This window comes from Electrona antarctica, assembly GCF_951216825.1.
Source record: "Electrona antarctica genome assembly, chromosome: 21".
NCBI classification, from domain to species: domain Eukaryota; kingdom Metazoa; phylum Chordata; class Actinopteri; order Myctophiformes; family Myctophidae; genus Electrona; species Electrona antarctica.
Genome location: NC_136802.1, coordinates 27,201,680 through 27,227,974, shown reverse-complemented (window position 1 = coordinate 27,227,974; position 26,295 = coordinate 27,201,680). Strand labels below are relative to the sequence as shown.

Sequence of the window (26,295 nt, the reverse complement as noted above, 5' to 3'; positions counted from 1 at the left end):
CCTCTCTCTGGGGTAAAATGCTGACTCACAGCACAAAGGCGAGTCTATCTTGTCGCGTGGGTACCACAGTGCGGTGACAGGCTTTGCCACAAGAGCAAAGTGGCCCGGCGCCAGCCCTGCTAAGTGCGGACCGGGCCTCTTCCCTAAGTTGAACCGACCCCACCCAACTTACTGGCAACAAGGCTCTGCGGCACTGAGTCTTACATACATCGGGTTTGGGTCGGGTTAGGTTACAATGGATGTAAAGTAAGAATGTACTCTTAACACTCTTAAGTCTGTCTGGATAAGTGCTTCGGCTAATTAATGATGTGATCGGAAATCGAGGCCGATCACATCATTTTCAAAAGATCGGAATCGGATGGGAAGCAAAAAAAAGACGTGATCGGGACATCCTTGTATCAATAATATTATATCCATATCATGATAATAGACTATTGTGATAGATGGCATAAGTGTTCTATAAAGATATTAATATCGGATCGGGAAAAATCCGATCCGGCATCGGCAGATACTCAAAATCAAATGATCTGAATCGGATGGGGAGCAAAAAAACATGATCGGGACATCCGTAATTAAAACCTACTGTAACCTTAAGATGTGTAGAAACCGTTCCGTTCAGACTCTCAATCATTTCACAAAACACTAAGAAATATGGGACCTTGTGGCTCTAAAGGTCCAGTAGAATGCTTGTGATTTAACTGTATATGATGCTTGTAGGAAAGCTGAATTCATGACTACTTTTTTTTAATGAGTGACAATTATGAGATATTTGCCACTAGGAAAGCAATGAGCCGTGGCATATTACATGACTCAATGATATTTAACTACATTCCGGGACTCTTTAAAATGTCACATGAAAATAAAAATAAAAGGTCTCCACCAGGGCAGGTCAGGTTGTGGCCTCCTGGTGGCACGATAGGATGGCAATTGGATGATTTGAGGCATTTTGTTCCAAAAATGTGTTTTTCCAAAATCCACCTGTTGGTGGCGCTATAACAGGCCAATGTGAAAAGGGTGGGATATATCCCTCAGCCTAGTAGGAAAGTGTGTGAAAGATTTCAAGTAAATTGCACACTGCGTTCATGATTTGAGGCTTTTTGTTCAAAACGGGCCACTCCTGCAAACTTTGAAAGACAATGTTAGCCAATTAGGATGGAATCTGACATATTGGACAGATCAGTCATGAACACATGACTATAGAGATAGTGTGTAACGATTTGCGGGATTTTTGGACAGAATCTGGAGGAGTAATATCAAGAAGAAATTGTTTTTCAAAAGTCGGCCTCCTGGTGGCGCTATAACAGGCCGTTCTGAAAATTAGGCATCGACCGGGTTAACGGAGACGGAGATTAGCTGTCAACAGACGGACGGACACATGGACACACGGGGACACACACACACGGACGGAGTGCAAAACATACTCTCTCCCTATGCCTTCGGCCTGATGGAGACAATAATATTAATAAAAACATACCGGTAGGCTGTTTGGTACAAACCTGCTGCTCAACGACGAGCATCAATAAAAACATTGCCTCGCATGTGGCGTACTGCCTGAGTGCCTGTCAAATGTGACCTGTGTGAATGTGAGCACCGGTGCTGAAATTCAGATTCTGTGCCATTCCCAACATGGATGACCATTCATCTCCAAGCCCAATTTATCCTTGTCAAGACATACGAAGAAAAAATAAATCTGCTATTATGATCTGCCTTGCCTTTGTTGTTGTAGACATCTAGGTAGTTGGGTGCAGAGAAGATGGTGATTAGGGAGGGGAAGCCAGTGGTCTGACTCTTCCTGTACATCCGATATCTGGCAAAAAACAAAGAGAAAAAAGAAAAGCGAAAGAGAGATGAATAATACAAAAACAGTGCAGTATGAACAGATGTTACAACATGATTACTCATCATAGCCCTTTTAACCCCCCAAGGGGATATGATTAGGATCAATCTTCTCGTAACATGTTTGTGTGTTCTCGTCCTCTTGATAAAACAGTCGATGCATCAGCGAGGGAACAGTTCACCCAGGAGGCCAGCTCCCAGAGGGGCAATTCACCCAGGAGCTGCACCTTCCAGCAGTGTTGCCATGTTCCAATGTTTTCAATGTTTTATTTTGGTCTTCAGTTCATGTACAGAATGAAAAGGTTTAATAAATAAAAGATACATTGCTATGACCAAAAAAGGTGTAGGCTGAAGCTAATGTCCGCTTGTTATGAGCGACTTTGGGCTTCTTTTTATGTAAGGTTGCTTGTAAATAATTGGTAGTTAGACGACAATACGATAGAGGCTAGATGGCGCAAGGCGGAGTCTCCGGCGTCTTTCACTGGCGGCCATCTTGCTACAGTCCTACAGTATGTTCTATGGCAGCTCAAATAAAAATACTTGCTCATAACTTGCTCAAATCTCGACGGGTTGGTTTATTACAAACGTTGTCAACGTGGCTATGATTCAGGACGCTTATCTGCTTAATGTTATTTTTTATATGCACGTCATAGTAAAAGCATTTAACTATGCTGACGTCTCTGGTGTTTATACCAAACCAAACCGTTTGAAATTCGGTTAACAATTTGAGCAAGTTATGGTCATTTAAAAAGAACATTCACCATGGACACAATGTTATGAGCGGGCGAGCGACCTTAAGCAAGATGGCCGCCACATAGCGACATCGATTCCCCTTGGCCAGCAGCGCGGGTGAGCCATCTAGCCTTTCTTATATACTGTATATCTATGGTTGCGGCTTTGTGGGCTTGTTTCTAAAGTGTAGTTGCTAATTTGGGCTTGCTTCCCCTTTTTTAAACTCATTGACTGCCATTGACACATATACAGTATATGCTGTACCGCCATTGTATATAGGCTATAAGTCTCTGTTCCTAGACAACGTTTTCGGTGAAAACAAGCTATATTAAACTCCCAATAACTAAAGAACTGAACAACGCGGTAACACTCTTTTTTCCGCCGATGAAAGGAGACTTCTTTCTTTTGAAATATTTGGTGTTTACATAGTCAAGAGAACAGAATATTCTGTGGGTCTTAAAAGATTAGTAGAAACGCTGGCAGTGTGTGCAGACTGTTCTAGAGAAGCTCTGGCAAGCAAATGAGTTCATTAGGATTTAAACCAGTGGTTCTCAAAAATGTGCATGTCATTGACCCCCAAATAGTTATTTGTCCCCTAATAATCCCCATGTGAAAATGTTCTGTAGCAAAAAAATCTTCCAAATATTCCACGTTTTCTTCAAGATGTTTTGAAATGAGCTCACAAGCTCACAATGTTGTGAGCTTGTAGATGGGCTATTTTCAAATAGTATACAGTTTAGGTTTAAAGTGCCTAGTCGCCCTCTTTTGAGCTCCTTTTCCTAGACCTGGTTGCTTATTTTCTCACAAAATCTGGCAACCCTGCCTTCCAGTCAGGCGGAGAAAGCCCTCTCCATCCAAACAGTTAGGTTCGGCTGAAACAAGTCATTCATTCGAAGACAGATATTGTGTTTTTGTTGAATCTGGACAAAACCTCTGCATCATCATCACATGCAGTACAGTAGTACTACATTTAGTACAGTAACTGTGTTGTCTCTGTGTGTGTAGTAGTGTAGTGGAAGCAGCTTGGGGGCAAACTGCCTCGTCCTGTGAGTACAGGCGTAGGTTTCCCCATGTGACTCTGCTCCATGGGAGTGCATCGGTAAACAACCTTGCACTGTGCCTCCCTCCCACCCACCCGCCCTCACCCTGCCTCGGGGGAAACCTGCCGACACGTCCACCCACACACACACACACAAACACACACACACACCCACCCACCAAACCACCCCCCAACCAAACCAAACCAAACTGACCGCCTCCACCTCCTCTCCGTTTAGAAAAACGAACTCTTGACAGCAGCTTTCCACAGTCCCTTGGTACAAAGCCAGGGTGTACTGTACTGTACTGTACTGCAGGCTGCTTTTGTTTCAAACGCCTTAAAGACCCTACGTGAACCCTAAGCATCCCTTTTCTGGGGAGCAAACATTCTGTGAGAATATCAGATCTATCAGCGCATTGTGAGCTTGTAGATCAGCTATTTTTTAGCGAAGATATTTGGTGTACAATGAAATAAGCAGGTGGGGGGGGGGGGGGCTAGTGTAGAATCCTGGGAGTCTCTGTTCAATTAATTATATATAGGGTTTAAGTGTTAACCGAGACCAGAACAGATTCTACAAAATGTCTTCTAAATCTTTCAGGCAGTTTTCTGAAAAGCGTATCAGTGGTGCTCAAACTTTTTCATGTCAAGGACCCCCAGAATTGTCTGCATTTGGTCGCAGACCTCCATCTGAAAATATGTTGTTCCAGGTAATGTGACGAGGACACCGGCCCTGTGGTGGTGTGGCAAGTCGGTGGGGCGAGACGTGGTGCATTTATAGATAGATAGATAGATAGAACGTTCGCTCTGAAAGAATATATATTCAAAGATATGCGCTACATTTTCATAATCAAAAATAGCAGACCTACAAGCTCTGTGCCGCGCTATGAGCTTGTAGATCTGCTATTTGTCAATGGCTAAAGTATGACATAATGTTTAAAACACCGCTCAAAATGGGTTAAATTGGTCCCCCAAGGATTAGGCGAAGCCGAAGGTCCAAATGAAAGAACGAACGATGAATAAATGAAACTCACCCAGCATCCTGTGCTTCGTGTGCTCGGATCACAGATAATAAATTATTGTGTTGTAGAAAGTCACAGACTGCAGGGTAGCTGTGGAACAGAAACAGACAGGGAGAGAGAGAGACATTTGTTTACCTCTACAGAGAAATCCCTGTCACATCAGGCAGGCGATCAATTTCAATAATAAAAGAAAAAGCAGTAAGAAAGAAGTACTGTAAATTGATTGAGCACAGATAAATAAAGTGAATGACCGGAGGGTCTCTGTTAATGTGTGTGATTAAGCCGAGAGGTGATGTCGCTCAGGTGTTCTCAATCTGTGGATTAGGATAGGTTTCCCCATGTGACTCTGCTCCTGATCAATCTACGGTAAGATAAAAAGGGACTGTGACCCAAAAGAAATTGCAATAGAGCACCGAAGTCCTGACGTCACTGTCAGTAGAGGGCGTCAGTCCACAGGTTCATGTACTTTTTATTTGCATTGTAATATATGGGGATTTTAGATCGCCTCATAAAAGAACTGTGTTTGAAAAATAAACCGATCACCCCGGCCTTTTCACTCATATGGATATGAAGCATCGACTGAAGGTGGAAATGTACAAATATACCCAAAGAGTAACAAAATAAGCGTTAGAAACGAGTCAAACAACCCAGAGACTACATTTCCGGGTAGGCGGGTGGCTGCATCTGCCCGTCGCACAATAGAAACTGAATGTCAATTACGTTTATTTTTATTTTATTAATATTTAATGTTTCGTGGTTAGTACGAGTCGAGTCACCACCAGCTGAGCTTACGTCAACGAGGAATCTCAGGAACGCAATGTGTTGACAGCTGATTAGCAGTGACATTGCCTTCATATGTAGTTTCAAGGCTTTTGAGGCAACATTAATTCAATTTTCTCCAGAAACTGGCTGTATCAAATATGAATGGACATCATTAACGACGCACAGCCACTCCCCTGACTGAAAGGCTGGGGTGGTCGGTTTATTTTTCAAACACAGTTCTTATATGAAGCGACCTAAAATCGCCCTATGGAGATTTCAATGCAAATAAAAAAATACATGAACCTGTGTGTTGGTGCCCTCTACTGAAAGTGACGTCAGACTTCGGTGCTCTATAGTAATCGTTCAAGGTTTCTTATGATCCTTAGGGCCATCCAAATAACATATTAAAATTTGTTGTATTGAAAAATTGTGGCTCATGATAAATTCAGGGGTTGAAAGTTGTGGTACCATTAAAAACCTAAAAGGCAAAAATTATTCTGAACCAAAGCATTCGTTTTGCACGAAAAACTCTCCTTGGGCTAGATTCGGCCATAGCGACTTGCCCTTAATAATGTGATGACAGCTATGGCCGTTTTTAGCCGAAGGACTGTTTTTCGTGCAAAACTAATGCTTGCAATTGATTCAGAATCATGAATAACCTCTAGTTTGACAAGTCACATGCTACTCAAAGCATAATTTTGCCTTATAGCCAGGTTTTTACTTTTTAATGATACCCCACCCCAGGGTCACAGAGAACTACTGCAGCTGTCTGTACTGAAACAAATGGACGGGCGGACGACAGACAGACAGACAGACAGACACACACATCAAAAATGTCAAACATTAGCCAAATTGTCAAATAATGCAAGATAGACAGTGAATAAAGTGAAAATGGCCTCATTTCTCAATCTGATTTGGCGTTAGGAAAGCCACTGCGACCGCATGATGCCTTTGCTGGCGCCAAACTCACAACCATGCAGGAGGAAAGGCATGTGCTCTGACCCTCATACAACTCCAGTTATAAGGCATGTGCTCTGACCCTCATACAACTCCAGTTATAAGGCATGTGCTCTGACCCTCATACAACTCCAGTTATAAGGCATGTGCTCTGACCCTCATACAACTCCAGTTATAAGGCATGTGCTCTGACCCTCATACAACTCCAGTTATAAGGCATGTGCTCTGACCCTCATACAACTCCAGTTATTTGTGAAACGGCGGACATCAAAACAATTACATATAACACTGTATCTTAGAAACAGCTATGGGAGAGTGAGTTTATTCCAGCTTGTGTATGAATAGCTAGTTTCCTTTTAACCTTTTGTGCTGAAAGAGATGAAGCTTTGCGGTATAAATAAAAGCACTTAATTGTTGTTCACCGAGCTTGAATTTACTTCAGGGAAACGGATATCACAGCTTGGCATATCTTCTCAAAGGATGCGGGGTTTGTTAAGCATGCAGTATTTCTGTTTTCAAAGATTCCTTTTTAGTTTAATGCTTTTTATTTCAGATCAGGTCAGTGTTAAGAGACACAGGAAGCTAAGGGCAGAAAGTGGAGAGACATTCGAACCTGGGTCCTAGAGCTCACAGGAGCAGCCACCAGGTATATTGTTGCTTTTGACAGAAATGTTTGATTTTAGTTTTAGTCATAGTCTCTCGAAAAGTTTTCATTTAGTTTTAGTCACATTCCAGTCACCTGGAATGTTTCAGTGTTAGTTAGTTTTAGTCGACTAAATATCATATGATTTTAGTCGCCAAAATCTACAGTTGATTTAGTCGACGGGCCTTGATGACGTCGTAATGGCTGATTTTACACTTGCTGAAAATAGCCGATCTACAAGCTCACAACGCGACACGTTGTGAGTTTGTAGATCGGCTATTTTCAGCATGCAACCAAGTGTAAAATTACTTGTATCTTTTACTTATACTGGATCTCTTGTCCACTAGTCCCTTCTTAACATTTTAGTCTAGTTTTTATTTGTTAACGAAATTGTCAATATATTTAGTCTTAGTTTTAGTCATCATAGCTTAGTTTTCATTTTGTTTTTGTCAGTGACAAAAGGTAGTCGACAAACATTTTTCGTCATAGCATTAGTCGACGAAATCAACACTGCCACCAGGCATGCTCTTGTGAAACATTCAAGACAAGGAGGTGCTGGTATGTAACCACAAATACACTGTACATTGTAGTGTTAAATGGCAGCGTCACTATGTGCCATGCTCGCATGCCACCAGGAAAAAAAACAAACTTATATATTTTGACTCATTTGTGTAGTAGCCTACTGCTCTATTGATTCATAGAACATATATTTATGCCCGTCATTCAGATTAAATAGCATGTGGAGAAAAAAAAGGAGAGAAACAACTGCTATTTTATGGAAGGAATGACTGCCCAAAATATAATATATATATACACTGTGTGTGTATATATATATATATATAACATGACAAAAACATAATTATGAATGGTTTGAAGGAGTTGAAGCTAGAGTGGTTGCTTAGAAGATGTCTTACTTGACAGCAGATACCAACACACACACACACACACACACACACACACACACACACACACACACACACACACACACACACACACACACACACACACACACACACACACACACACACACACACACACACACACACACACACACACACACACACACACACACACACACACGTCAAGGGGGGGGGTATCAAGGACGAGGAATAAATATCTTATTTCTCTCATGATTTGCTGCAACAGATGTAGTGTTGATGCATAGCATTTGGAGACCCTTCAGCAGACTAAATGCAATTAGGCTTAGTTCTCTATTTGGCAGTTACCGCTTTGAGCGTTTCCCATCTGCCCGAGAATGGAGCGCAGATGTTAATGAGCTAGAAGTGACAAGCTGTACATTAAAAAAAAATTAAAGACAAAAAAAAGAAAACAGAAAAAAACTTAAGCAACAACACTTGACTTGAGCTACCCTTTTGGGTAAATATCAATGGCTAAAGTAGAAACTGTTTTTCTCCTCTCTTTCATTTCATGCCATTGCAGCTAAGAATGACAGCAAAAAAAAACCTCCACATTTCATGCCTCAGTAGCTTTTGTAAAAGTGTTACGAGGGGGCCCGTGGTGCCGGGGTAAAAGAATCTGCAAGGCAGGAGGAGAAACAAGGAAACAAGGTTTATTTTGTTTTTTATTTTATTTTTTGTGGGAAGGGAGTACGGAATGGACTCCTTCCCTCGGTCTGGCTGAAACGGGACTCATAAATCCAGAATGCCAGTGTGATGCCAATTAGTGGTGCACCCCCTCAGGCTCGGGCGGACGGAGTGCAGGACACTGATGAAAACAAGGCACTGTAGACGAAAAGTGAAACCAAATGACAAAGTCATGCTGGCACAGGAAATGGACGGAGGTGGATGTTTGTCGTGTCACTAAGCCCTGTAACGTGTGCGTGTTGTTCTGTAAGGTTGCGTTCAAGTGACAACAAAAGACGTTTCATTCAAAGGATGAAAGGATTCTTGCAATACAAACAAAAGCACTTTATTTACCACGGGTCCTGGCAATTATGTTATTGATGGCTCATATAATCTACAACTAAGGGTTATAATATAAAGAGTATTTTGCCCATCAGGCAAACGATTTCTTCCCATTGAAAACTGTATCCAATAACAGTGAGAAAAGAAAATCTGTGAGCTGTGACATTATACCTGCTTTCAAATGATCAAAAAACAAAACCATAAAAACAGAGAGATTGCATAAGTAGTAGTCGAGGGACACTTTTTCTGACTGCCCTGGTGTGTGCCTGCTGGCATGCCAGGGCCAAGATGGCATCACTTAGGCCATAATGAGCACAGGGAGTGCTGAATTTGTTTCAAGGGAGGACTGTGCCCTGTGGTGATGTGAGAGTTCATTACGTCTCATGACAGTGTGGACTCCCTTCAGGTCACAGCACAAATCTCTCATTTGTTCAGCCGCTCCATTTGAGGCAATGTGGGTTACATAAACACCACAAAATAGCCAAAGGAGAAGTTTAGCGTTAAACAGCTCTACGGTATTATATTCTGATATCGTCAAACATCACTGCTATAAAATGTTGGAACAACGAGGGTGTCGATTTGCTCAGACACGTAGGACGTACATTCTCCATTCATTGTCAATGGGAATTTAATGTTTGTGTTAGGACAAAATTCTACACTATAGCTGAATATGGGAGGGGCTAGCGCTCCTGAAAAACATATCAATGTTTGTGTTAGTAAATTTTTGTGTTTACACTATGACGTAAAATTGTCCATTCTTTGTCGATGGGAATTTAATGTTTGTGTAGTAGGACAAAGTTTGTGCGCACACACTAAAAGCTTGACATACAGTAGGAGGGGCTGGTGCTGGGTGCCGGCCCGGTTCCGGCGAGCCGCCCCGCGTCCGAAACGGTTGAGAAATGACAGAGTTACCGTGTGGGGGTCCCTCTACTGTACCCTCTACTGTACTGTACTGTACTGTCACTGTACTGTACTGGCACACCCGAAATCACCATATATAGTACAGTTAATATGTGCGTTTGTGTGTGTGTTAGGTTACGCACATGTGGTGAAAAACAACCATGCTGTTTTCGTGCTCAGACGCACCCACCCACCCAGCCACCCACCTACCCAGCCAGGCACCCAGCCAGGCACCCACACACATAGCTCCGTAAGGGAGTGGTTGCACCACAAAAAAAAAGGGTAAATAGTCTACATGTTTATCACATGACTCCAGAGATAACGTGTAGCATTTTGTATGAATTCTGTACAAAAGCTGTAGGACGAGTAGCAAAAGGTATGCTTTGAAGAAAAGGCAGAAAATCAGAACAGAGCAGAGCATTCTAGAGCAGACCATTACAGAGCAGTGCAGAGCTGCAGAACACTCACCTGTAAAAGTAAGAACATCCACGGACTGTGTTGTGTGTGAAGTGCTCCTGGCTTTTCTCGTTCCCAAAATCCTCCAGGGGGTCGGACCACAACAGATCGCACATGGGCCCGTATGCCGGAGGCTCTTTGAATCTGTCTAGCTGCGGGAGCAGAACACAAACAAGACATCCTGTCAACTTGTGTGACACCGACGTTCTAACTGGGAAGGCATTGTCATTTCCCGGCTATTTTGTTGTCCGACATGCACGATCGAAAGACACGACAATAATATGTAGTATCTATATGTGGACAAATTTGACTGAGGGACTGCCATTGGATTTTATCTTTATTTTAGCTTCAAATTGACATATTGGTTGTTCAGTTTGACCCACCAGTTTTGGAGATATGGCTTATAGAGTAATGTCTTGGAGAAAACAGCGAGTTGAGAAAACAGACTTGAAAGGTTCACTTCTGCGGTCTCTAACATTACACCTAGCTACATGTTTAAGCATTTATTTCATATTTACATATCGATTTCAGCTCTGACACTTATTTCAGACATTCTCTAGTATGTGAAAAGTCTGCATGTGCTAACTCATTTTGGATAAAACATTTATTTTTTGGTCTTCTCCTCTGGTGAAAAGCTGGAATTTGCACGATGGCAGGCTCTCAGTCAAATTTGGTCACATATGTGGCTCGGGAGGTAGAGCGGCTACTTGGAAATCGGGAGGTTCCCGGTGAGTATTTGCTGATATGCTGCACGATAAACTGCAGAACTTTATGTATATCCGACTGTGGATACAGTGCACATCCTCAACACATTTTTATTTGACTTTATTTTCAAATGGCAAACAAAAGCGTTCAGCCTGGGAACACATACTTTCCTGATGTCATCAAGATTTGTGATTTCTGGGGACAGTCCTCCGTGTACACACAGGAACTGCTGGTTCATGAGAGCGGCCAGGGGAAGGCAGTCGAAGGCGTCCATACACGCGTCATACACCCTCTCAGAATACTTAATTCTACCTGTCGAGGGGTGGGGGGGTGGGTGTGGGGGTGGTAGGAGAGTGAGGGGAAAAACGCCAAGTCAAACACCACAGGTCTCACACACTAAGGGCAGTGTTCCTGGGCTGGGACGGAAAGGCTCTCAGAAAAGTGCCAAAAAACATCCCAAAGACATTAAAAAAAAAGCATGGACTCACTGTGCCCTTGTATTTTTCACTGCCCCGAGTCCAAGAGCAATAGCTTTGACATGTGTAAATATCAAGGCAAGCAAAGAATGTGCCCAACTCTTTTCACCATGCCAGATCGTGAGGGCACTCATGCATTTGAAGTCAGTGGTAGGAATTGGATGCACAATGAACACCAGAAAGAATCACTCAATTCTTCCTTCCACCGTTTTTACTCAACAGGATGCTTTCATAACATTATTCTCTTGAATAGTAAAATGGAAGTATAACCAGTGATTTTAAGTGTTACTTACATTCCTGCTTAAATGTGAAATACTCTGTTAAATGTCTACATTCATGGTTCCCACGCAGCAAAAACAGTGTTTTGGGGTATAGGATCTTTAAGGCCCACAAGTACAGCACACACTGAAATGAAGACAGAACAAACAAACAAGCAGAAAAAGGAAAGAGCAGTTAGCTTTGCATCTTTATACAACACTGGAAAAAAGAAACACAACAGGTTAGTCAGTTTCAAGGAGTGACGTACTCTAATAAGAGGAATTACATTGGCTATTAAACATTGATAAGGTACAATTTTGCAATAGTAACGCTTTCCCCCCCATTCACTGCTATAAGCAATAATATGTCAATTCTAATATATTTTTTATTTATTCAGACAGCCAGCAATGGGTAGAACGCTCCCAAAAAATGTAGTCTCTGTGACACATCTAGGGGCCGCAATCTGCATTCAAAGATTTTATTAGAAGCTTTGTCATTGGTCGATTTGCCTGTCTGCTTCCTGATTGGTTAGTCATTGCGACCGGGCGAGAGCTTGTAGGTCTGCTATTTTTGAAAAATCGTGAAAATGTGGCGCAAATCTTTGAATATATATTCTTTCAAAGACAACATTTTTAACTAAAATCTTTGCTTCTGGGGGGGTCCCTGGAACAACATATTTTCAGATGGGAGTCCTTAACATGAAAATGTTTGAGAACCACTGACCTAGAAACATAGGGTTTTTCAGAAAACTGTCAGAATAATTTTAATAACACGAGGCTTCAGAGACGGACAAGTAGCGAGCGTGAGCGTCAAACTTAATTCCGCGCTCGTGGGAGGGAAATGAAAAATGCCAGCGCACAGATAGTACTTACTTCAATACTGAAATACCCTCTGTCAACGTAGTCCCCCAGGAAAAGGTAGCGCGTGGTTGCTGGCGACCCTCCTACTTCAAAGAGCTTCATGAGGTCGAAGAACTGCCCATGGATATCTCCGCAAACTGCAAGACGAGAATAACACACATCAGAAGGCACAAAAAGCAGCTATTTTCCCCGCAAGCAGGATTTGGCGAGGAGGAGTGACACCGAGTGAAGGCATCCGCTTGTTTCGCCAGCATTTTTTTTTTACCACTCGTGCGCAACGTCAGATCTTCTGAAACACTGTCAATCTGTTCCCCGGAGGTTGTTCTGTAACTCAGTGGTTTTCAAACCAGTGGTCCGGGGACCACCAGTGGTCCTTGAGGGGGGTTCCAGGTGGTCCCCAGCTAAATGATGAGACAGTTGGTAACCAAATGGACCCTATTTTGATCTTTAAACTCTTGAGAGCGTAAAATGAGTTAAATTATTGTTAAACATCCGCATTGCTTAATTTACAAGAAGTCTACACAATTAGCCTAGAGACTGTAAATTAATTGTTATTTTGATCAACGCTTTCCTGTCATCTCTCCTATGGTACCACGTTAATATAGCATGGAATTGTGGACGATAACGAAGAGTTCTCAACAGGCCCGAAAATGAAGGCCCGGCCCTACCTAGGCCCTAACTGGGCTAGCCCGAGGCCCCGCCTGGCCTTACTAATTAGCACACATTTTACGCTCTACCCGGCCCGAAAACATCAATCGAAAAAAGAAAAAATATATATATGGGCAATCCCAGACCTGTCGCTTAACGCCCTCAGGGAGTCTTACTGGTGTTAATTATGGTATGTTCAACTAAATTATGGCTATACTACTGCAAAATGTGCAAATATGCCGTGCGCGCACGCATGCACGCACGCACGCACGCACGCACGCACGCACGCACGCACGCACGCACACACAAACCGGCAAAGTCATTTTAGATTTTAGCGCTGGCTATTCAAAAATAGCAGATGTACAAGCTCACATCGCGTCACGCTGCGCGCATGTACATCTCCAAAAACAAAAATTTTACATTTTTGAAAATCTTGAAATTACATTTTTTTGAAAAACCTTGAAAGTGTTTGAAAAATGTTTCCAAATTACGTAATAGTTTGAGCACTACTGATTTAGAAGGCATTTGTAGAATCGGTGTCAGTCAGGTCTCAACATCAAGCATTTAAGGAAGTAGTGTCTGGGGATTTGTTTTGTAGAAGAAGAGCCCACCTCCGTGGAAATCAAGAGCCAGTGAATACTCAAAGGGGACGATTGCTTTCCAATGGCCCTAGTGTGACCTATTGCTCCCCTGAGAGGCCAGCAGGAGAAGAGAGTTCCAATGTGTCCATTCCAATGTTATTATTTAGTCACAAGCGCTTGTTAACTCTTTTGATTTGGTTAACCCATTTAGACCCGAGGCCGATTTAAAAAAAAGTCTTCTAAATTCTAAAACAGTTTTCTGAAAAACCCATGTTTCTATGTCAGTGGTTCTCAACCTTTTCATGTCAAGGACCCCCGGAATTATCTGTATTTGGCCGCCGACCCCCATCTGAACATATGTGGTTCCAGGGATCCCCCCAGAAGCAAAGATCTGAGTTCAAATGTTCGCTCTGAAAGAATATATTCAAAGATTTGCGCCACATTTTCACGATTTTTCAAAAATAGCAGATCTACAAGCTCGTAGATGAGCTTGAAGATCTGTTATTTTTCAACAGCTAAAGTATAACAATGCTTAACCAAAAGGGGTTGCCGACGTCCAGAATGGGTTAAATATTTATATATAACAAATTCACGGAAAGATCGCGTTAACTGAAGAACAAATTCAAACTGCAAATACAGCTCACAACGTGCCCGCATGGCAACGCACTGTGAGCTTCTAGATCAGCAATATATAAGGAAGCAGAGTAGAGAAAAATAAATAAATAAATAAAGTAAAAAGCTGAAATAATAGAGATATAAGGTGTCCTGCTTAGCGATTGCATTGGGACAGGAGGCCAGGTGGGTTGGCTGCTTAGAGCGCTTGTTGCAATGTGTGTCAAGACAGTGACTGTCAATATCCCACAACACATTGATTGACAGGTATTCATTAATTAATTGATTAATTCTTCCACCAGCGCCAGTGGTTTTACCTTATTTTGTTGACCCCCGATGTGTCCACGATGTAAACAAATTGGGCCGTTTCCCAATTTTCTAAATCTGATTTTTGTTTCATGCCATTGGAAAAAAAGTCTTATATTCAGAACAATAGGGTAAATTCAAAGCACAAATTATTTGTATTAAAATAGGAGATCTACAAGCTCATATCACAGCACAAAGTGACGGGCTATGAGCTTGTATATCTGCTATTTCTGAATAGCCAATCAATGTGCCATGTCAAGGTTCAAGGTTCTTTAATAGATAAATTAAAATCTAAAAAGACACAGATGCTTTCCCGGCCTGAATTCTTAATGCTATCGTTTTAAATCATTAGTTATTCCAAATTAAGATCTGGTTCATGTTTAGGGCTCAAAGTTCATGTTTTGTCAAGAGTATCCAGTTTGATACTCGGGCTGTGTTTTGTTATCTTGATATTTGGCATGCCACTCTGGAGAGTCGAGTTAGTTTGAACAAATAAATACAAATACATAATTATATAATGCATACCCTCATTAAAGGAATATACCATGTCATTTCCACATGACATGTTCTTATTAGGTCCAATTACTAGCAAGCTGCTAGGAACACGGTGCTGGTTAATTGCTTCGTCTTCATTTCTGACCTCATGTGACCGTCGTGAAAAAACACGTACACTGCCATTAGTGATGCTGCCCGTTGCAGGCAACCGTAGCTTTGGAGATGGAGCAATTAATGCGACTCTTCAGGCAATTATCCAGCTAGGTAGTTAAAAGGGTGACTAGAGTGACATCTAATGTGAGGGATTGCGACAGCTAACGTTACTCACGTTCGGTTGATGTCGCTTCATGAGCTCAATCTATAGCTGTGCGAGTTAGAATTGAAGCCTGTAAGCAAGTCTTCCAGAGAGACAGAGCTAATTAAGCCATTTTGGGCGGGAACCCCTTTTGGTGTTAGCATTATGTTATGCTTTAGCTATTGAAAAATAGCAGATCTACAAGCTCGTAGCGCGCCACTCGGTGGCGCGCTATGAGCTTGTAGGTCTGCTATTTTTGAAAAATCGAATAACGACTGACATGGAAACATAGCTTTTTCAGAAAACTGTCAGGATGTAGAAGACATTTTTAGAATCTGATCTCAGGTCAGAATGGGTTAAGCCACATGAACCCTAGCCTCCCTATTCTAGGCATCCCGACACGTTGATTTCACAAGTGCACCACGGCTCGTTCGTTGATAACTTGTATTTATTTTTCGGCGAAGAGATGTGGTCGGTGTAGAGAAGGGGGTCTTTACCCCTATAGGGCAGGGGTGTCCAAACTTTTTTCAAAGGGGGCAATACTAGAAAATATCAAAACACCCAAGGGCCAACTACATAATTTTGCTTCGGATTTAAACGATTCTATTTAACTATGACCAATCAATATTTAATATCAATGGTCTTCTGTCAGGTGTGTGCTGTGAACAAAAAGTGTATCTCAGCCGTTTTTTCAGCCTTATGTCACATTACCAAACTTAACCAAGCAAGCAAGGTAGAAAACAAAAACACTGACAAATAATACTCTGGGAAATGCCCAGGTTTAAAAACATGAATGTAAAAATTAGCAGACGTACAAGCTCACAGCGCATCACTTCGTGCCACGACGCAAGCTTGTAGATCTACTATTTTTAAACATTTTGTTGAATGGCCCTTGGGTAAACAGATGGTGTAGTAGTTCTCACAGTTCTGAACTGGCACATACATTTACAGTGAATTGGTTTATTTACACAGGAGTAACATGGCCATTGATGTGTAAATAAACAAATTTACAGTAAATTAGTTTTAAGTGAGTTTTAAAGCTCTTGAACGGAATCCAGTGGGATCATTGTTCTGATATCTGCTCATTAGGATCTCTTGTCAAGCGCTGGCCAACTTGGCAGGAAGGTGCTGTATAAGCGCATCTCTAATGTAAAACAAAACTACGACCTTGATGCACCATTTAATAGTCGCTATAAAATATATTCTGTGCCAAAGACAATAATTAAGTCATCGTGATGATTCATCTCGCTCGCTTCATCCCGTCATTGTTGCACAAGGCAGGGGAAATCTCTCTCGTCCCATTCTGGGCGGGAACCACTTTTGGTGTTTTAACTAAGCATTATGTTATACTTTAGCTATTGAAAAATAGCAGATCTACAAGTTCGTAGGTCTGCTATTTTTGAAAAATCGTGAAAATGCGGCACAGATCTTTGAATATATATTCTTTCAGAAGACTTATTTTTTTAATTATGACGGCATGCCAAAATGGGTTAATGGCATGGAAAACATTACTCTGCAGTTCAACGATGTCAACTCATGTCACTGAAGAAGAAATTCTAACCTGACATTAAGGATATCCTGGAGTGAAGCCGAATACAATACACAACTCTTCCATTGTTGGTTGGAGGAAAATGAAGGAATGCTGTTGGTATTAAAGTCTTGACATTGTGCAACTCTAATTGTCCTGAAAACATCCACAGCACTTCCATGAATGCAGTGTACACACACAGCACTCTATTGTGTCAAAGACAACTAATGAGTAGACCAATTATGGCGAAAATACATTGTTTACTGTTAGCCTCTGAAATGTGTGGACCAGATTCAAGTGACATCTACAGTAATCGGGCTGTCAAAGAAAGACAAAAAAGCAGCCAGTGTTTGAGATAAACTCCACATTCTTTGAAAGTTCCAACAGTTCAGCTCTGCCAAGGCTTCTGGGACCGAGGAGAAGCAAAAGGGTGCAACCAGCCTAGCGCCACCGAAATCAACCTTGTACAAACAACTGGTTGTGTGGGGAGGATGGATGGATTTAGGGGTGTAACGGTACATTTTAATGAATTCGGGGTTCGGGGTGTTAACAGGGAAACATTTATGATTACGGATATAAAGTAAACAGTGTTTCTCTGGCCAATACGTACATGGACATTATATTTGAATCGATAAACCATGTTTAGCGATATGGAATGAAAAAGTAATTATATATTCATCTTCTTAAAATTGCTAAATACAGCACACAAGTGCTTAGTATTGACAGTCGATTATTTGCATTGCAAAACGATTCGATACAGATTTGCATTTAAAAAACGATACGATACAAAGTCAAACGATACGATAATATGCTGAGTTTCCATTTTGAAATGCTTTGATTCATGAAATTAAAATAGATTTTTTGATGCAGTTACTATATCGTAACACCCCGATCTACATCTGTGGAGCAGACAACCCTTGGTGATGGAAACAACAGTGAGGACTGATCTACATCTCTGGAGCAGACAACCCTCGGTGATGGAAACAACAGTGAGGACTCTGCAATGTCTCCCGTTCAATCACAAGGGGGACGTTGCAAAAAGGCTGTTGCAAAAAGTTAATCGGACTAAACGATGATATTAATAATAAAATAATTTGCGTGTCATTATAGGCAAAACAAATCAGTAACTTTCAAAAATATTGAACATATCAGATCCACAAGGTTGTGAGCTTGTAGATCTGATATTTTCACTACTGGAGGTTATCAATCGTCACACTAAAATTGCACTTAGTTACTGTCCACCAAACCAATTCATAGAGTTAAACACAAGTTAATCTGTTAGTTTTTATTTTATTTTATATATTTTCTAAAGCATGCTATTATTTAGGGGAAATGATTAAATGACACCTCAAAGTAAATGTATGCCTGATTCACGTGGCTCATGTTTGTGCAAACCAAAACACAAAATACTAGGGCTACAGTACGCGCGCATGCACCACTCATTCCGTCTGCTTTTGTCTCTCGTCTCTCTCGCTCCGCATCACGACCTGACAGACACACGCACGCACGCACGCACGCACGCACGCACGCACAGAAACAAAAAGCCCACACAAGGAGAGCAGGTGGGAGTACATTATATGGAGTGAGATTCAATGTGTTCTGTTGCTGCTGGAGTGATCTCCCTGAGCTGCAGGGAGAGTGAGGGGGCGCCGACCATTACACAACTGGGCTTCAGTCAGAGCCTGCACACAGGCCACTCCAAATCGACAGGCTCCTCTGAGCTGAGAGAAGTCTGGGGGAGGGGGGGAGCAGACGATGAACCTGACTCAAAAACCTGACACCACTCGAGAAGTATGAAGAAAAAAACGTTTTTTTTGTGTTGCTAAAAGCTGCAGAGATTGCAAGTCTGTTGAGATGTCTGAGGCATGACTGTCCACAGTCACCGTCAGCGCTAAGCCCTATATCTGGTCATCTGGGAGGATGGAAAATAGCATGTGTAGGCCTGGGCAATTAATCAAATTTATATCATAGTCCAGCAGCCGACAGGCTTATTTTGTTTAAAAGGGGGAAATTTGGTGTCTTTTTTATTGGCCTAAAATATTGTCTATTATACATTCATGAATCCATTTGCTGACCGGCTGTCAGTATTGAGCTTTTTTATAGGGGTTTCTTGTGACCCTACCATTAACAATAACATCCAATGGCAGGCAAAATTGTCAAACTTTCCAGTTAAGTAGCATGATGACAACTTTATGATTCTGAATCCATTCCAAGAATTAGTTTTGCACAAAAAACACTCCTTGGGCTAAAAACACAGACGTCATGAGAAATGTGATGATGTCAGCACAAATGTGATGAGGTCAGCACATTTTGGTGCACATTTGGGAAGTGGCTATAGCTGTTTTAGGCCAAGGAGTGTATTTTGTGCAAAACTAATGCTTGGAATGGATTCAGAATCATGAAATCCCCCTAGTTTGACATGTCACATTAAAGAAAAAGGAAAGTTTGACATTTTTTACATTTTTGCCTGCCATAGGATGTTAATGGTAGGGTCACAAGAAACCCCTATAAAAAAATTGCTCAATACTGACAGCCAGTCAGCAAGTGAATTCATGAATGTATACATAGACAATATTTTAGGCCAATAAAAAAAGACTCAACGTGCTTTGGCATACACAGTGAGTGTACTGTACAAGTATCTGGAACTCTATTGGAGGGACGGCATGGAACACCACTCAAAGAAAAGATGTTCCCAGATTTGATCGGGCCTACATATCCAACCACAACCGGCAGGGCTCATCCTCAGGTGAGCATTAACACTATGAGGACGATTCTACAAATGCCTTTTGAATCCCGACAGTTTTCTGAAAAACCTGTTTCTATGTCAGTCATTCTCAAACATTTTCATGTCAAGGACCCCCAAGATTATATGTAATTGGCCACCGACCCCCATCTGAAAATATATTGTTCCAGAGACCCCCCAGAAGCAAATGTTAAGACAGACTGAAGGATCTACCAACAGCCATAGCCATCCTTAGCACCACTAGCAGGGATAATAATTCCATATACGACATCATCATGTCCTTTATTTAACCAGGTTGAAAGTATTCAATGAGATTCAAATCTCTTTTCCAAGAGTGTCCTGGCCACTGAAGAGGCAGCATAAAACACTACAACAAACCGTACACAATGTCCAGTTAAAGAGCAAAACAGGATCAGGAACTAAAAAAAGGACATGATGACCTTATCATGCAACGAAGGCAGCCGGAACAATATTCAATCACGAACGAACAAGAGTGCCTTCTTCCAAAGCCCTTCTCTCTGTGGTTGCACAGTGTACACTGTACAATACCGTCTAAGAAACAGCAGGGTTCTGTTGAAGCCCAATATAATATCAGTGTCTTTTTCACCTTGCAGGCTCTCAGACTTGTTTTGGTTTAGGTTTCCCTGCTAATCTAACCCAAAACAGTGACAACAACATTGGCAGCAGCAAAAGAAACAACACGTCTCGTAATAGCGTGTTTTTTTGTTGTTTGTTTTTTTGCTCTGCCCACAGCCAAGTTGTGCGAGAGCCATGGGAGCAGCTTGCACTCCCTGGCCTCAGCCTTGCTCCTCCTGTAACACCACCCCGTCACCCACCCACCCACCACCCCACCCCCCTCCCTGAAACCCCCACCTGCCATCTGGCTCAACCAGGAAGTGACTGTGTTGTCTGTGTACAGTACAGGGGAGGGTGCTCCGCGGTGTTGTGATATCGCTGGGCGCGTTGTTCTGCTCTCCTGCGTCCCGTGATAAATATTTAGGCCCCCGAAATGTGCTGACTGTGTATTACATACTGATTGCAGGGCGGGTGTGATCAAGGGGAGAAGGAAGGAGGGGGGGGGGGAGAGAGAGAGAGAGATGGTGAGGAGTGAATCGGAGAGAGCGAGACGGAGAGACTGGGGGTGAGGTTTGCATACAACAGATAGGCAAATATGGCGTGTGCGCGGGGCGGGGGTGTGTGGGCTGGTGAAGATTCTTGTTGAACAGAACTGCTGAGTGGGCGAGAGGATGATACAGAGGCGTTGTGTGGGTGGGATCAGTGACTCACACTGCAGCCTCATAACGTACACAAACGCACACGGTCGTACACTGGTTAAGTATACCACCTAGTGTACTACTGTAGGGGCGAAACAAGTCATCAAACTAATCGATTTCATTGATTATCGATAATTTCATCTATTTAATTTCACGTTATCAACTGGTCGGAATAACGTGTTCCCTCCACGCGCTACGTCCGGCCAGGGAAATTCCCCCGTCAGGTGAAAATAAGCAGCTTGGACTCCTCATGCATAGTCAGTCCGCTGCCCCCCCCCCAGGTTGGCAGAGGAAGTGTAGCGCCCAGGATTACATTAGATAATTGGCACTGGGTGAAAAAACTGGGTTGCAAAATCGTGGGATAAAAATTTAATTAAAAAAAAAAAAAAGATAATTTCATGAAACAATCGATGAGCCCATTTTGGGCGGGAACCCCTTTTGGTGTTTTAAGCATTATGTTATGCTTTAGCTGTTGAAAAATAGCAGATCTACAAGCTCAGCTACGAGCTTGTATGTCTGCTATTTTTGAAAAATCATGAAAATGTGGTGCAAATTTGGAATATATATCCTTTCAGAGCGAACATTTTTTAACTCAAATATTTGCTTCTGGGGGGGGGGGGGGGGGGGTCCCTGGAACAACATATTTTGAGATGGGGGTTGGTCCTTGACATGAAATAGTTTGAGGACCACTGACATAGAAACATAGGGTTTTTCAGAAAACTGTCAGGATTTAGAAGGCATTTGTAGAATCGTCCTCAGGTCTAAATGGGTTAATAATCAATCCCTATTTTGGGGATATAGGTGAAAAAAGGTACAAATTTCAAAAACGTATTGATATTCACAAAAATAGTGAAAATCTAGTACAGTACAAGACAAATAGTACCTGTACATATACTGTATTCTACAAACCAGTTAATCAGACCAGCCAAACGACTTCTTCCTACGTACAGGGTGTACTGTACACTTGTGTACAATATGGGCCTCATGGCTCGGCAAGGCTTACTACTTATACCATGGCGTCTTCACGGCAGTGTTGATTTTGACAGCACATTTTTATTTTAGTTTTAGTCAGTCTTTTGAATAGTTTCCATTTAGTTTTAGTCACATTTTAGTCACCTGGAATGTTTTAGTGTTAGTCTAGTTTTAGTGGACTAAATATCATAAGATTTCTGTCGACTAAACCTACAGATGATTTAGTCAACTAAAATGTATTTTGGTGGGCCTTGATGCTGTTGTAATGGGTGATTTTACACTTGCTGAAAATAGCAGGTCTACAAGCTCAGTGTAAAATGACTTGTGTCTTTTGCTTATCTCTTGTCCATAGACCCTTCCTAACATTTTAGTCTAGTTTTTATTTGTTGATAAAATTTCCTACACTCCGGAGGTTGCATCTGTAGCTCAGCATTGGCAAAATCAAACATGTTTGTTGCCAACAAGTGCCTGAAATTTGAGAAAGCCCCACCTCACTGTACATCTAGACTGGACACTGTCCTTCAAGCAACACTTCGAAGAAGTTAAGACCAAGGTGTTATCAAGGGTCTCACTGCATGACCTGCACGGCGAGTCGCCGCCAAGACACTGGATTTACAAATATCCATGCAAGCCCTGGATCTTATCTGCAGCCAGTCAAAAAGGTTGACGTTGCCATCAACAGCTCCCTCCACATCATAGCTGGTTGCCTGAAGGCCACCCTGTGTTCAACCTGCCAGTCCTCATGGGATGACACCAGCCATCGATGGGAGGCTGCTACCCTCGCCCTGGGAAATGAAAGCCCAGAAACATGACTGGCACATCCTGCATGCTACCACAACGACAGGAGATGCTCTGTTCTATCCCTGAGGACCTGTCTATCAATGCATGGCTGACAAGATCTTGGAAGCAGGAGTGGGAGACGGCCGGACCCACACACATCCATCAGTACATCCGGTACCCAGGGGATGCCATCACAGTTGAAGGCAATGGACCCTCCTGAACCACCTACCCACTGGGGTTGAATGCTTCAAATCATCAATGAAGTGGGGCTTGGAAAACACCCGCACAAGCCTGCCTCTTCCACGTATGGGACCAGAGACGACGGTATGTGATGTAATGTAGAGCTGGACATCTGACAATACATCAGATTCTCTTGAGTGATGGTGCCACTATTGGACACATCGGATGTGGTCCACAGTACATTTATACCACACAGTTAAAGTGAACCCATTTTGACCTGAGATCAGATTCTAAAAATGTCCGTTTGAAAATGTCAGTCGTTCTTCGATTTTTCTACGAGCTTGTAGATCTGCTATTTTTCAATAGCTAAAGCATAACATAATGCCAACACCAAAAGGGGTTCCCGCCCAAAATGGGTTAAGTTCCTATTTTGGGGTTTAGTAATACAAAAACGAAATGGTCTGATGATGAATAAACATTGATTTGTCACAACTCGAGTTGGCTTTGCGTAAACGTCTTTAAATAAATACTTTTTGAAAAGTCTGAGGAAAAACTATTTTCCGGGTCTCTCGTCGTCATGAAAGGGGGCGGGACTGCGACGCTCTATATAAATGCACCGTTTACCATTTAGTCGACGAAATCAACACTGCTTCACGGTGCGAAATGCTGCTTTCGTGCTCAGTGCCACCTATATCTACTAGGGCTGCAACAGTTACCTGTAACTCTGTATCCTCAATGGCACCGCCTCCAAAGTCCTGAATAAACTCCAATGCGTTCAGAATTGAGCTGCCCACCTGCTCACCAGCAAGGAACGTGCACACACAGACAAAAGGGTGGCTTCAGCCCCTTCCCTTTTACCCGTCTGTAAAACAACTGCCCTTTCCAGACCACGAATGCAGCATTTACTACATGGTGACAGAAATGCAAATGCCACTTCTTTCCATGCAGCATTCAGGAGAATAGCTTTTTTTTTAAAGTCTCCTGAACTTGAACACAGTATTTTGCGTTGAACAAATTTGTTTAGAAATCCAATGTTGTACACTGCATCTCCCACTAGATAAAGAGTGCTGTGTTGCGCCCCGAAAATAGCTGATATACAAGCTCTCAACGCGTCGCAGCGCGGTGTGTTGTGAGCTTGTAGATCAGCTATTTTTGTCCAAAAGTGCCCCCTCTTACGGGATTTCAGCCCCTGCCCCTCCAACGCTCTCTGCACGTCCCTGCTCACCAGTACCGGCTCCAGAGACCTCAGTACACCCGTCCTTCATGACCTACTGTACATGGGCTTCCTGACTGTCAAACAAAGAGCACCACTACAAAAACCCTGCCTCAAGTGCCTCACCACCTTACGAGTCACTCAATAATCTGGCACCGTCTCTGACCTGCTCCACCATTACGTCCCCTCCCGTCCCCTCAGGTCCAGTGAAGCAAACCGCCTGGAGGTCCCCGCAAGACCAAGTACCAACACTTGGCGTGATAGGACTTTTTCTCTTCTGTTGCTGCTGCCCCCTCCCTCTGGAACGCACTCCACAGCCATGCTAAAGAGCCTCTTCCTTCCTTCAAAACCACACTCAAACACCCACCTCTTTAGGATAGCTTTTCCCAGCTGAGGTTGAGTTAAGATGTCTCTCAAGACAGGCTTAACCTTTTTTTATCGATTTTAGACTAGAACTTTTATGTAAAGCGACTTTGGGTACTTAGAAAAGCGATATATTAATCTGAACTATTATTTTATTAGTTTTATAGTTTTTATAGTACATTTCTGGAGTGAATACATTATGTTTAGATCTGTCAGACCTGTCAGCTGGTCAGACAATGCTGCTCCACTTGTCTACGACAAAAAGACAACGACAGCTTCCAACCAGATTTGGCGTGAGGTACGTCAAAGTCACGTTGGGAAAAATAAAAAATGACGGAAATTGTGGCGATCTCGTCCATAACGCCCATGATTTGGTGTAAATCACGTTGATAAATGAGGCGTTGAAGAGCGGTACAAATTGGTTCGGAATCAGCATCGGGAAAAAAAATTATGTATTGGTACAGCTCTACTGATACAATAGGCTCCTTCTCATGCACTCACTCACTCAAGTCAGGATGAAAGCCAGCGGAAAATAGATCCATTATTTGAGAATGCTCTCCATTAGGAGACGATTGGTTACCATAGTTCCATCGAGAGACTCTTTGCTGCCTCCGATTGTGAAGACTTCAAAGGCAGCCTCATCACAAAGTCTGATGGGACTTACCAGGCACTTGACCAGTTGGATAGGCAACAATAGATGCTTTTTAGCTCCATGCATATGCATCAATCCACCTCCTACTGTTCCCACTTTACTTGCAAAGGGAGACAGGGAATCGGCTGTCAAATTGCACTAGGTGGGGTTGGCAAAAGGTTGTCTGTTCTGTTGAAAGGTTCAGTCACCAGGTGTGCTGATCGAAAAAAGGCTTTCTAACAGTACAAGCTGACGACACACGTTTAGTGGCAGCGGTGGCCGAACGGTTTGCGGAGCGGTCTTGATACCGGAAGGTCGCCAGTTCGTATCCCCGGACCGGCACGTTAAAATCACCACCGCTGAAGTGCCCTTGAGCAAGGCATTGAACCACTACCATGAAATGTTCTATGAGCAGGGCCTGGCTGTAAACAAGTATCTGATGCTTAGTCCAGTTACCCTGGGTAAATATAGTAACTTTGCTTTAGCTTGTAGATCGACTGTTCTTGCCATTTGTGAAATTGGATTTACATTAACCCATTCTGGGCCGCGGGAACCCCTTTGTGTTTATAGCTTTATGTTACTTCAGCTATTGAAAAATAGCAGATCTACAAGCTACTTGTAGCACGCCACTCGGTTTTTAACTCAAATCTTTGCCCCCATTTTCAGATGGGGGTCGGTGGATTACATATCATTGTTGGGGTCCTTGACATGAAATATTGAGCACCACTGATACAGAAACATGAGGTATTTCAGAAAACTGTCAGGATTTAGAAGACATTTTTAAAATGTCGACGTCAGGCCTAAATGGGTAGTGATTGAGGGTCCTCTTTGGCTTTTCGAAAATATGCTCAACCTAAATGTGTCTCTTTTTTTGGTTTTCAGACGCCATTGACTGTGAATGTTGATATCCCTGAAGGAGGCTTGAATGCTTTTCTTTTTGGTTGTTTAAGATTAACATTCAGGGTCGGCAAGCTGCTAGGAAGGAACTGTAATTGACCCTTGTTCCGCAGAAGGGCGCTTTAATGTCACCTAAAAAGGCACCGTGGCGAGTCAATGTCAAGAGAGCTTGTTAAGTTTTGATAAACTGGACACTCTCTGATATTTTG

At 42.5% G+C, this 26,295-nt stretch overlaps 1 protein-coding gene across 2 annotated transcripts in view; it reads right to left on the bottom strand.

Moving 5' to 3' along the window:
• Positions 1-26,295, bottom strand: part of LOC306914210 (protein phosphatase 3 catalytic subunit alpha) — a 102,128-nt gene that overhangs the window by 29,020 nt on the left and 46,813 nt on the right. For both annotated transcript variants that reach the window (XM_079491192.1, XM_079491193.1), the window contains exons 3-8: positions 12,581-12,705; positions 11,744-11,855; positions 11,141-11,286; positions 10,282-10,421; positions 4,639-4,716; positions 1,713-1,807 (exon numbers count right to left, since the gene is read on the bottom strand). In XM_079491192.1, coding sequence (XP_079347318.1) covers positions 1,713-1,807; positions 4,639-4,716; positions 10,282-10,421; positions 11,141-11,286; positions 11,744-11,855; positions 12,581-12,705 — 696 coding nt within the window. The remainder of the gene's footprint in view (positions 1-1,712; positions 1,808-4,638; positions 4,717-10,281; positions 10,422-11,140; positions 11,287-11,743; positions 11,856-12,580; positions 12,706-26,295) is intronic.